Here is a 12,047-nt window from a genome sequence, read left to right on the forward strand (position 1 = left end):
ATGTAGCTCATTCCCACTGCACACTCACAGCAACTGGCCAACAGTCCAGCCCTGGCAGGAACAGATGGCTGCTCTAATGGGAGCCTGAAGAGGTGTGAGGAAAGGACTGTTTACAAAGGTGTGGGCGGGCTGATTTTGTAGGCAATGAGCTGTGCTGGTGAAAGGCAGTTGTGGCCACACCGCCCCCTTTACCAGAGCCTGGTGGAGGAGTGGGTGTGTGCCAGGCCTGGCTTCTGTGACTCCAGCGGAGGACCGCTGGTACCTTCTGGGGACGATGGACAGAGCTGGGGGGGGCAGAGCACTCCTGGCACCACAGCCTCCCCACTAGCTACTGGGGCCGGCAAGGGTGACCCCTGCATCCTGGCCCCCTGTGAGGAGCATGGAGGGGTGGGGGTAACATGCAGAACAGAAAGATGGGCAGGGTCTCCATCCCGCCTGAGCTGCCACCGCGGCAGTGTGCTTCCTGCAGGCAGGCAGACAGACCTCAACGAAGCGAGAGGAAGGGAGGAGTGTCACATGCTAGAAACTGGACCTGGCTCTCAGTGGCCAATGGATGCCACCGTCACCAGAAACACAAAGCTGGGAATGGAGACTCCCCCAATCAACTGGGTCTTCAAGGGTCAACGCAGTGAAGAGGGTGAGTTCCCTACAGACTGCCCGAGAGCAAACACCAGGCAGTGCACTCTGCATCTCGGCCTCGTTGTTTCGGGGTAGGAGAGGCTTTGGGAAGTGTCTCTGGGCTGTGACAGAGATGACCTTCCATGGTGGGGCCAGGAGCTCCCAAAGCACAGGGTGGACCAGGTCTTTATTCTGCTCCAAAACTCAAGACTTCCCCACTTCATCTCCACCTCAGGGGTCAAACTTGGAGCCTGGCATTCATGTCCTTCATCTTTATGATCCAACTAGACTTTCGATTAATTTTCCCGAACTCCATCCTTCTAGTGCTCTAGGCCTGGGGTCTCATCCCTCCCTATGTCTGTGCTATCATTCATGGTTCTCGAGCAACAGAGTTGCTAAATCCATTCAGACTGTTTTGAAGGCAGGCCCCACACTTTTGCTGGAAACCATTTAACTCAAAAGCACCAGCGATTGAACAGAAGACTACATGGAAATGGGAGACAAAGTGCTATCACACACAGAACAAAATCTAAGGTCAGTACAGAGCAGCCAATGAGTGAAAGCATCAGGCATCCAGGTCCAGTGTCCTAGTTTTAGACCCAAAAAAGGAAGGAACAAAACACTATCTGGCAACCAACTACTGTGTCACATTTAGGCTTTGCCCTCTGTTCATGGAACCCTTGGAGCCCCCAAGTGGCAGCAGTAGCTTGTGGTGAGAAGCTGTGGCGGGCTCACTTGAGTCTGTGCGTGGTGTGAATCACATGGCACCAGGATGGTGTCCAGAGGGTGGGGATTTCCAGCCCATCCCCCAGCTCCAGGGAGGGGCCAAGCTGAGAGACTGGGTTCAGTAAAAACCCTTGAACCAGATTCAGAGAACTTGAGCTGGCATCCCACTTGCGTCCCTGGGGAGAGGCTTCTATACCAGGCCTTTCTAGACCTTGACCCATAGACCTCTCTGTTGTACTAAGTACAACGCTTTCTGCTGGGAGTGTCCCAGTGAACTACTGAACCTAAGCAGGGGTTGTGGAAATATCCAGTTGGTAATATAGCCCAGGAACCCTATTTGTGGTTGGCACAGGGGAAGGGACTGCCTGGTGTGACTGAAGTCAGCTCTAGGAGTTACTGTCAACTGACCTGATTTCTAGGACTTGTTGGTGTAAGAGAATCAGGACACTGGTTGGTATGAGAAAAAGACATTTCTTTTTCTTTTTTTTTTGGGTCCGGTCGTGGGGCCTGAACTCTGGGCCTGGGCACTGTGCCTCAGCTCTTCAGCTCAAGGCTAGCGCTCTACCACTTGAGCCACAGCACCACTTCTGGCTTTTTTCTTTTTTTGCTTATGTGGTGCTGAGGAATTGAACCCAGGGCCTCATGCATGCAAGGCAAGTGCTCTACCACTGAGTCACCTTCCCAGCCCAAAAAGACATTTCTTTAGAGTCCAAGGACACCTATTTTGGTGTGAGAACCTTTTAACCATAAGATTAAAAAAATGACAACACACAAACGATTTGGCTTCCAAAGGTTTGTTATACATGCTGGCATGCTAGCACCCTGAAACAAATCTTCCTAAGGTAGAAGATCTGTGGGATACAGTTACTGTTCAGCAAAACACAGATAGAAGCTATTATCATGACACATTTGCTTCCCAAATGGTTATAATTGTGGTTCTGTGCTCTTTTAGTGCGAGAAGTCAACCTATTTTCTTAGATGGGCCTTCTCAGAAAACAACAAGGGAGGGCTGGGAATGTGGCTTAATGTTAGCGCTTGCCTAGCATGCATGAAGTCCTTGGTTCCATTCCTCAAGTACCACATAAACAGAAAAGGCCAGAAGTGGCGCTGTAGCTCAAGTTGGTAGAGGGCTAGCCTTGGGCAAAAAGGCTCAGAGATAGTGCCCAGGCCCTGAGTTCAAGCCCCAAGACTGGCAAAAGAAAACAACAACAACAAGGGATCAATGAATTGTGTACTCATCAGTTGTACAAGGCTCTAGTGGCGCTGGCTGGTTAGTGCCTTCTACTTGTCTACTGGACTTCCCAGGCCCTGCAGTCAGGGGGGCTGACGGCCGGAGCAGAGAGAGCCACACGTGTTCAGTGAGCCAGGATCAACCCCCTCCCGGCAGGTGAGGAAGAGAACACTTTTGTGTTAAATGTCCCCAAGCGTATTGCTCCGGCTTTCCTCCCAGGCGCCTTCCAGGGAGCGAACTCCCAGGCGACAGTGCGCGTGCGCAGGGCTCTCCTTTGGCTCTTGGGCCCTCCACCACCGCAGCCCTGGCTGCGCTTCCCTCCGGTGTCACGGAGGGCCAGACTGCCTTACCCGCGGCAGGAAGTGCGAGGGTTCCAGGCTACAGACTGGAGGCCCCCGCTCCACAGAACATGCCAGTGCGTCACCCACGGCCGGGGCGGCCCTCAGCACAGGTCCGGGGTCGCGCTCCACGCGAGCGTGCAGCAGGAGGCCAGCGCTCGGCCCGCTGACCGCCCGCGCCTCCGCGAGCCCGCCTCCGCCGCGGGACGCGCGTTGCCGCCCGCGTGCCCGACTCTCCTGAGGGTCGCGCGCCCGGCTCCAGAGCACCACGCCCCCGCCGCGCTCCCGGCGTGCCCTGGGGCGCCTGGAAGGTGGACTACGACTCCCACAAAGCACCGCGGGACCAAGCCGTCTGATTGGCCGAGCCTCCGGCGTCGACCAATAAGAGGAGCTCTTGTTGGCGGGTGCCTTGGCGGCCGAGTTCGGAAGTGTCGGGCTCAGCGCCCGCGCGGCGTCTGCCTGGTTGCTCTGGAGCCGGTGGCGTCGCTGCCCGCCCTCCGGTCCGGCAGCCTCTGCCATGGGGAGCGCCGAGAGCAGCGAGAGCCGCAGAGTGTCCTTCGAGATGGACGAGGAGGAGCGGGTCCGGGTGCTCCAGGGCATCCGGGTGAGCGGCGCCGCGGGGCCGGGCCGGGCCGGGCCGGGCGTGGAGGGCGCCCAAGGGCGCTGCGGCGCGGCCCGGCCCTGAGGGAAGTGCGGCCGGCCGGAGCGTCGGCCGCCCGCCGTCCTCGTGGAGTCCCGGCCGGGCCAGGGGTCCGGAGGCTCGGCGGGTCTCCGGCCGGGAAGAGGCCACGCCGGGCCTCGGTGTCCAGCCTTCTCGACACGGCCGTCCGGGAGGAGGAGTGGAGGCCGCGGGTCGGGAGGCCGCCAGCGTCCGAGGGAAGCGCAGCTCGGGTCGGCTTAGCGTTTACGTTTTGCGAGTTTGTTCCGCGCCCGCGCCTCTCCCCAGTGTGCGCGTCGCGTTCTGTGTACCGGGCGCCGCCTGCCGCGGCCGCCCGCGCGCGGGAGCGCCCTGCCCTCCGCCGCACGCAGGAATTGCGCCTGAGGTCCTGGGCCGCGCGTCCCTGCCGAAGCCCTCCACGTGGACCCGCAGCCGCGCTCTTGAGAAAGCCTCCTCTCCAGGCTATGCAAGGCTGCCCAGGTGCCCGCTGACCTCTCTGACCACATCCCAGGCCAGTCCCCTTGCCTCCTCATCTCCACCTGTCTGTTCGCTCAGGAGTTCTTTCTTGCCTTCTCTAGAAGATGCCAAGCAATCTCTATTTACCGTGCACCGCTCCATTCCTCTTCCCGGTTTCCACCTTGTCACTCCCCACACCTTACATGTTTCTCCCCATCCAAGCACCAAACAGACTTGACCCTACTTAGCTTCCAAGACCAGGTGTGTTCAGGTCAGAATGGGCCTTAGACAGATTCTATGTCCCTGACCACGAAAGTCCAAAATAGCGTCCACCTGGCTGACAGTTTTATTTCCATTGCACCCGTCTCGTTTTAAAACTTGCGCTGATAAGTTGTTTTTCCGTTAGTGTAAGTTCTTGAGACAGGCTCTTGTGTGACAGGTGAGACTATCCCCAAAATGCAAGAGAATAATAAAAGCAGCTCATAATTTTGAGTGTGGTGGCAGCTGTGCGTTGCCCTTTACAGACAGTATTTCATTTAATTTTCTACAGACCTCTGAGAGAAGTATTCTACCATCCCATTTCTTGAGTAAGGAGATCTGAGGTACTGAGCCAGAAGTCACATCCGAGATCACATAGGTGACCACTGGGGAGAACCAGGATTGAAGTAGGTCTTTCCAGACCTTGCTGTTGAACTCCCAACAGTTTATAGTTCCTCCTACACTGCGTGTGGAACGCTGCGAGTGCTGTGTCAATAGTTGTTGAATGATTAAATGCATATACCCAGTAAACAGACCAATTTAAAAGAAATACCCAGTGGATTGTAGAATTAAGTAGGGAAGTAGTTCAGGAAAAAGCTCAGTTAGGGGCTGGGAAGGTGGCTCAGTGGTAGAGTGCTTACCTTGCATGCATGGGCCCTGGGTTGGATTCCTCAGCACCACGTAAGCAAAAAGAAAAAAGCCGGAAGTGGCGCTGTGGCACAAGTGGTAGAGCACTAGCCTTGAGCTGAAGAGCTGAGGGACAGCGCCCAGGCCCAGAGTTCAGGCCCCACGATCGGACCCCCACCCCAAAAAAAAGAAAAGGCTCAGTTAATGTGGATTTGGGTTAACAGCTTTTTTTTTTTTTTTGGTCTTAGTTGCCACCTTAAAAAATTAGTTAATGTGGGGACTGGTGGCTCACATCTATAATCCTGGCTACTCAGGAAGTTGAGATCTTGATTAAAAGCTAGCCCAGGCAGAAAAGTCTGTGAGATTCTTATCACCAGTTACCCACCAAAAAGCCGGAAGTGGAAGTGTTCTTACTTGGTTCTTACTAGGTGGTCTAGAGTCCTGTTAACTTAGCTGTGACAAGTAAATGGGAAGGAAAGAAGGAACCTCAGTGATTGTGTCCTCTTCTATTGGGCAGGCTGATCAGAGAAAATAAGTGTCCTGTCCAGAGGCACGTGGGGAGAGGTGCTTAGCTCCATATCAGGAAAGGATAAGTCATGCTTGTGTACTTCATTTGAAAGAGAACGATAGAAGAAAGGATGGGATAGTAATGAGTGCTTTTTGTTACTCCTTGTTCACTTTATCTTTAGGCAGGTGAGTAGAGATCAGGAAAAAAAAGATCGATCAACAAAGCAGTTATGGAAGATGAGAAGATGAGAAGTTAATACATTAACCTAGTAAGAGATTCTTAAAGAATATCTGCCCTGGCTCCTTCAGAGAAAATAAAGTATTCCTAGAGACCACTTGTATTTATTCCCCAGGTCTTAGAAAGTGTTCTGGTTCCTTTAAAATGAAAGGTTAGGGAGGGCCTTGCTCATTTGCATATATTTGCATATAAAGTCTTAAGCCCTAATTTTTTGGAAGGAAAAAGAAATTTAATTAATGCAAAGTGCTACAATTATATTCAACTCTACTTTTTAGAACAAGCATGCGTGAAATACATAAAGATAATTTTAACCAGTTCATTTACCCTCATCCTCAAATAAGAATAGACAAACTTATGGCAATAGTATCTTCTGTATGTCTACTTTTTTTCTCCATCCCATGTAAAAAAGCCACCTAATAATTCAAACAAAGTTGGTTGCTTGTTGACATCCAGACTTCTCACAGTTCTTCAACTTCTTCCCTATGCTAGTTACTCAGCTTCCTATTCCACTGCCTTGGTAAACCTATTTCCTTAACCTTGTCCCCAAGCTCATTATTTAGACTAGATAAGCCTTACTATTAGTGCTCCTTTGAGAATAGCTCTGGGCCACTGGGGAGTGGAAAGTCCAGAGGATACAGTTAGATATGCAAGAGAATCCCACAACATCCCACAACCAGAGAGGCTACCATCTCAGGAAATATTTGCTGCCAGTATATTACCAGACATGCCTCGCCTTACAGAGATGAAGAACAAAGGCCAAGTGTCTGCCATCTGGAGGACTCAGGTGTGTAGAGGAAAAGATAGAAAGGAAAGACAAAGAGGCAGCAGAATGAAAGCTGCAAGTTCTGAGAAAATAGCACAAAGGCAAATGCCTGTTTGGGGAGATGACTCTGGTGCTATGATCTGAACCAGTCTTGTGGATGGTGCATAGTGACTTGGCTGGGCACTGTGCCTGGTGCATTATTTCAGATATTGCACATGCTAACCTTGAGAGACACCATAATCCCCCTCTTAGAGTAAAATGTCATCCCCATCTCATAAGTGAGGAGGTAGGTTCAGTGAGCTGAGTGTGTTAGTAAAAGATCTGGAAAGCCAGGTTCAAAGTTAGATGCTTGACAGGCATAGGGATGAGGATGTTTGAGAAAGTTGTGGGCCACCGGGAGCTGGGCCCCGGATGCCAGGAAACGCTGTGAATATGTTTTCCTGGAGGCCACATTGAAGTTCTCATACCAGGAGAAGAGTATTTAAAGATATAAAAAACAAAAAAAAAACTATTAATACAATTTTTAGTGTTCTTTGACATGGAAACACAGTCTCAATTTCATGTCCATCCAAAGACATTTCATAATTGTGCATAATGCAGTCCCTTTTTATTTAGAACAAATTCAAAGGCTATGTATCGAAAGTTTTCATTCTTTTGCTACTTCTTTCCATTGGCTTTTGCCACCAATACAATGGGATGGAACAGATTGGATCCCTCTTCTGAAAGGCCACCCTGGCCTCCTCCCTAGTCAAGTTTTCTCTTTTATTGATCCTGCCTCGATATATTTTAATTTTCTCTAGCCTCTGGATGTTAAATCTTTGTTTTTTTGTTTTTGTTGGTCCTGAGGCTTGAACTCTGGGCCTGGGTGCCTGCTCTGAGCTCTTCAACTTAAGGCTAGCTTGCGCTACCACTTGAGTCACAGTCTTCACTTCTAGTTTCTGGTGGTTTATTGGAGATAAGAGTCTCACTGTCTTGCCTGCCCAGGCTGGCTTTGAACCATGATCCTCAGATCTCAGCCTCCTGAGTAGCTAGGATTATAGCCATTGGCACCTGGATGGATGTTAAATCTTTTACTGATGCCTGCCTCTCTCTCTCTTTCTTTCTCTCTTTCTTTCGCCATTGGGCTTGAACTTTGGGCTTGGGCACAGCTCTTCAGCTCAAGGCGAGCACTCTACCGCTTGAGCCACAGCACCACTTCTGGTTTTCTAGTGGTTTATTGGAGATAAGAGTCTCATGGACTTTCCTGCCCAGGCTGACTTTGAACTGTGATCCTCAGATCTCAGCCTCCTAGTAGCTAGGATCACAGGCGAGAGCCACCGGTGCCCACCGGTGCCTGGCTGATGCCTTTTTCTGACTTGCTAACTTGCCTGCTTTTGCTTATAGTCATGTGCCTGGGGTTTTATTTCTGGTTTGTGGAGATACAGAAATGTGTTTATAGGGGCTAGGAAGGTGGCTCAGTGGTAGAGCCCTTTCCTTGCATGCCTGAGGCCCTGGGTTCGATTCCTCAGCACCACATAAGCAAAAAGAAAAAAGCCGGAAGTGGCGCTGTGGCTCAAGTGGTAGAGCGCTAGCCTTGAGCTGAAGAGCTGAGGGACAGTGCCCAGGCCCAGAGTTCAGGCCCCACGACCGGACCCAAAAAAAAAAAATAAAAAACAAGAAATGTGTTTATAATTTGCCATGTTTGCTAAGTTTTTTTTTTTTTTTTGTCGTGGGGCCTGAACTCTGGGTCTGGGAGCTGGCCCTCAGCTCTTCAGCTCAAGGCTAGTGCTCTGCCACTTGAGCCACAGTGCTACTTCCTGCTTTTTCTGTTTATGTGGTACTGAGAAATTGAACCCAGGGCCTCATGCATGAAAGGCAAGCACTCTACCACTGGGCCACCTTCCCAGCCCTTGCTAAGTTTTTTATTAGGTGTTTCTGACTTCGTTTTTAAAAACAAAAACAAAAAACTTTACTGAGATGTATTATATATCACAAATATTTCTCATTTCAAATATCGTGTGTGCATGTGTTGGGGGGGGGGTGTCCTGGGGCTTGAACTAGAAGCTGGGTGCTGCCCCTGAGCATTTTTGCCCAAGGCTAGTGCTCTACCACTTGAGCCAAAGCTCTACTTCTAACATTTTAGTGCTTAATTGGAGATAAGAGTCTCAGGGACTTTTTCTGCTTGGGCTGGATTCAAACCATGATCCTCAGACCTCAGCCTCCTGAGTACTTAAGATTACAGGCATGAACTACCTTCTTTTTTGTGGTGCTAGGGCTTGAACCCAGGGCCTTGTCCATTCTAAGCTACATATCAGCTCTTAATATTTTCAAAATTGGTGGTTTTATAGGTGTTTGTAGTCTGTTGCTTTTCATTGCTGAGTAGTACCCTACTGTATGGGTTATATAGAACATTTTGAGTGTTCCGTCCTCAATGGGGATTTGAATTGTTTCCAATTCTCAGCTATTTTGAATGCTACTAGGATTGTTTGTTGCAAGTTTTTTTTTTTTTTTTTTTTAATATGTCTTTATTTCTCAAGGATAGACTTGCTGGGCCACTTTGTTTATGAGTTGGGTTTAACTTTTTAAGAAACTGCCAAGTTGGATATAGTGGTACATATCTGTAATTTTAGCACTCAGAGGGCCCAACCAGGAGAATCATCATTTAAGGCCAACCAAGGCTATATGAGACCCTGTCTAAAAAGAAAAGACAAAACAACCTTGCCAAGTTGTTTTTTAAAGTGGTTGTATTCTTTTCCATTTTCACCAGCATTTATGAGAGTTTGGGTTCACATAACCTTTCCAACACTTGCTATTGTCTTGTCTTTTTGATTATAGCAATTCTAGTAGCTGTGAAATGGTATGTCATTTTGGTTTGAATTTGCATTTGTCTAATAACTAATGCTGTTGAGCATCTTTTCATGTGCTCATTTTCTATCCATATTTTTTTTTGTGAAATATACTCATATCTTTACCATTCTAATTGGATTATTTGTCTTTTTTTAAAATCATTATTCCTTTGTGCTGGATATAAACTCTTTGTTCTGTTCTGATTTGCTGGTCTGCTCTGATTTGCTGCTATTTTTTCCAGTATGTGGCTTGTGTTTTCATTTTCATAATAGAGTCTTTGAACTGCAAATGTTTAGTAATTTTGATGAAGTTTATTCTTTTCAAATTTGATTGTGCTTTTGATATTGTAAAATATTTGCCTAACCTGAGGTCATGGAACTTTTCTCCTGTTTTTTTTTCCCTAAAAGTTTTATAGTTTTTGCTATTATATTTACGTTTATTGGTATGTTTTGAGGTGACTTCAGTATATGTTGTAAGGTCTGGCTGTAAGTCAGAGCTGGACAAAAATCCTCTTTCAGTGGGCCCGATAGTAAATCCATCAAAACACCAGAAAGTCTGTGTCATGAGTACTCAGTTTTGACATTTTTGGTGAAAGTACCACAGACAATATGTTAATGAGTGGGTATAGCTGCGTTTCAGTAAAAAATGATTTACCAAATCAAGTGATGAGTTGAACTTGGTTCAAGTACTAGAGTGTGCTGAAAATTTTGTTTTGCATGACGTATCTTATTTTTCATAATCCATTTGTTGAAAAGCCTATTTTTCCCCCTTGAATTACTTTGGAATCTCTTCGTGAAAAATCCATTCAGTATAAACCTAAGGTTTATTTCTGGACTTTGAATTCAGTTCCATTGGTCTCTATGTCTGTCCTTCTGCCAACACCATGTTTTTATGATTATTATTGCTTTGTACTCTCAAAACTGGGAAGTATGACTTCCTTCAACTTTATTCATTTTCAATATTGTTTTAGCTGTTTTGAGTCCTTTGTGTTTCTGCATACATCTTAGGATCAATTTATCAACTTCTACAAAACACCTGTTGGGACTTTTTTTGGGGGTGGTGGTGGATAGGCTAGTCCTGGGGCTTAACCTCTGGGCTTATGTGCTGTTCCTGAGCTTCTTTTTGCTCAAGGCATGAGCTTTGCCACTTGAGTCACAGTGCCACTTCTGGCTTTTTTGAGTAGTTTATTGGAGATAAGAGTGTCATGGATTTTCCTACCTGGGCTGGCTTTGAACTGCAATCCTCAAATCTCAGCTTCCTGATGAGTAGCTAGGATTACAGGTGTGAGCTACTGGTGTCCGGCTCTTGCTGGAATTTTGTAATGAATCTATAGATTGCTTTGGGGAAGAATTGCCATTTTAACAATATGGAATCTTCAGTCTGTGAAAATGTATTTTTTCCATGATGTATCTCAGCAACATTTTATATTTCTCGTGAAACAAGTTTACACTTTCTAAAAATATTCCCAAGTGTTCTTTTTTACATTGTTATGAACAATTTTTTTTTTTTTTTTGGTTGTGGGGCTTAAACTCTGGGTCTGAGAGCTGTCCTTGAGCTCTTCAGCTCAAAGCGAGCACTCTGTCACTTGAACCACAGCATCACTTCTAGTTTTCTGGTGGTTAACTGGAGATAAGAGTCTCATGGACTTTCCTTCCCGGGCTGACTTTGAACTGTGATCCTCAGATCTCAGCCTCCTGAGTAGCTAGGATGACAGATGTGAGCCACTGACGCGACTGACGCGTGGCATTGTTTTTTAAATTAATTTTTTATTTTATTTTATTTTTTATGTGGAACTAAGGAATCAAACCCAGGGCCTCATGCATGCTAGGCAAGCACTCTACCACTAAGCCATATTCCCTACCCACAAAATTGTTTTTTAAAATTAATTTTTGACTTTTAGATTGCTAGTATGTAGAAATAGAGTTTATTTTTGCATATTGATCTCATGTTTTGCAACCTTACTACAGATTCTTGTTCTTTTCATTATTAATTCCTTAGGATATTAGGTAGGATCATACTATCTGCCAGTAAAGGCAGTTTTACTTCCATTCCACTCTGGATTCTCTCTCTTTTTTTTTTTTTTTAACTTGTCTTATTGCATTGGCTACATTCCACAGCACACTGTTTAATAGAAGCTGTGAAAATTATTTTCTTGCCTGAACTTAGGGAGAGATCATTGCATCTTTTCATGAATAATATGTGAACTGTAGGCTTATGTATATATCCTGTTCACATTAATGATTTTATTAGTCTCTGTCACCCTGTTCTTTTCAGACTTTGATCTTATTTTTCTTTAGTAAGTTCTAAGAGAGCAAAGATTTTTTTTTTTTAAGTTAGAATGGCTAGTTAGTTATGTGACTTTTGAGTTCATGTTGACTTAGTGAATTAACAGTTCTCCTTGTCAAGTTGGCAATCTGACAGCTGTGAAGGAGGAATTACTAGGACTTGTTTCATATGTATATAGCAGTTTCTTTTCTACTGTACTCTTACCCAACAGCATTTCTGAGCTTGAATCTTTGAATGTCCCAGCATTAATAGCAATGATCTGTATGGTAGTTTATATTACTACTTTTTCCTGTTCTTTATCTCTGTTTTGTTTTTGCTAGATGTTAACGTACATATCTGGGATCCTCTCCAATCGATAATAATCTTTTTGTTTGCATCCTTCATCTTAAGTTGACTTGGTTAAAGTAAGTGTGTAAACAAAAAATGTTGACGCTTTAGAGAGATAGATGTGATATGTCCTCCATGTATATATTTAGCATATATACCTTGAAGGATTAGATCACAAGTCTTCTCCA

At 46.5% G+C, this 12,047-nt stretch overlaps 1 protein-coding gene across 1 annotated transcript in view; it reads left to right on the plus strand.

The window, feature by feature from the left end:
• Positions 1 to 3,332: 3,332 nt before the first annotated feature.
• Chchd6 (coiled-coil-helix-coiled-coil-helix domain containing 6) overlaps positions 3,333 to 12,047 on the plus strand; it is a 226,180-nt gene continuing 217,465 nt past the window's right edge. The window contains exon 1 of the mRNA XM_042679920.1: positions 3,333 to 3,517. Within this exon, the coding sequence (XP_042535854.1) occupies positions 3,431 to 3,517 (87 nt within the window). The 5' untranslated portion in view covers positions 3,333 to 3,430. The remainder of the gene's footprint in view (positions 3,518 to 12,047) is intronic.

Source organism: Dipodomys spectabilis, unplaced genomic scaffold (assembly GCF_019054845.1).
Source record: "Dipodomys spectabilis isolate Male_0828 unplaced genomic scaffold, ASM1905484v1 ptg000054l, whole genome shotgun sequence".
In the NCBI taxonomy this organism is placed as follows: domain Eukaryota; kingdom Metazoa; phylum Chordata; class Mammalia; order Rodentia; family Heteromyidae; genus Dipodomys; species Dipodomys spectabilis.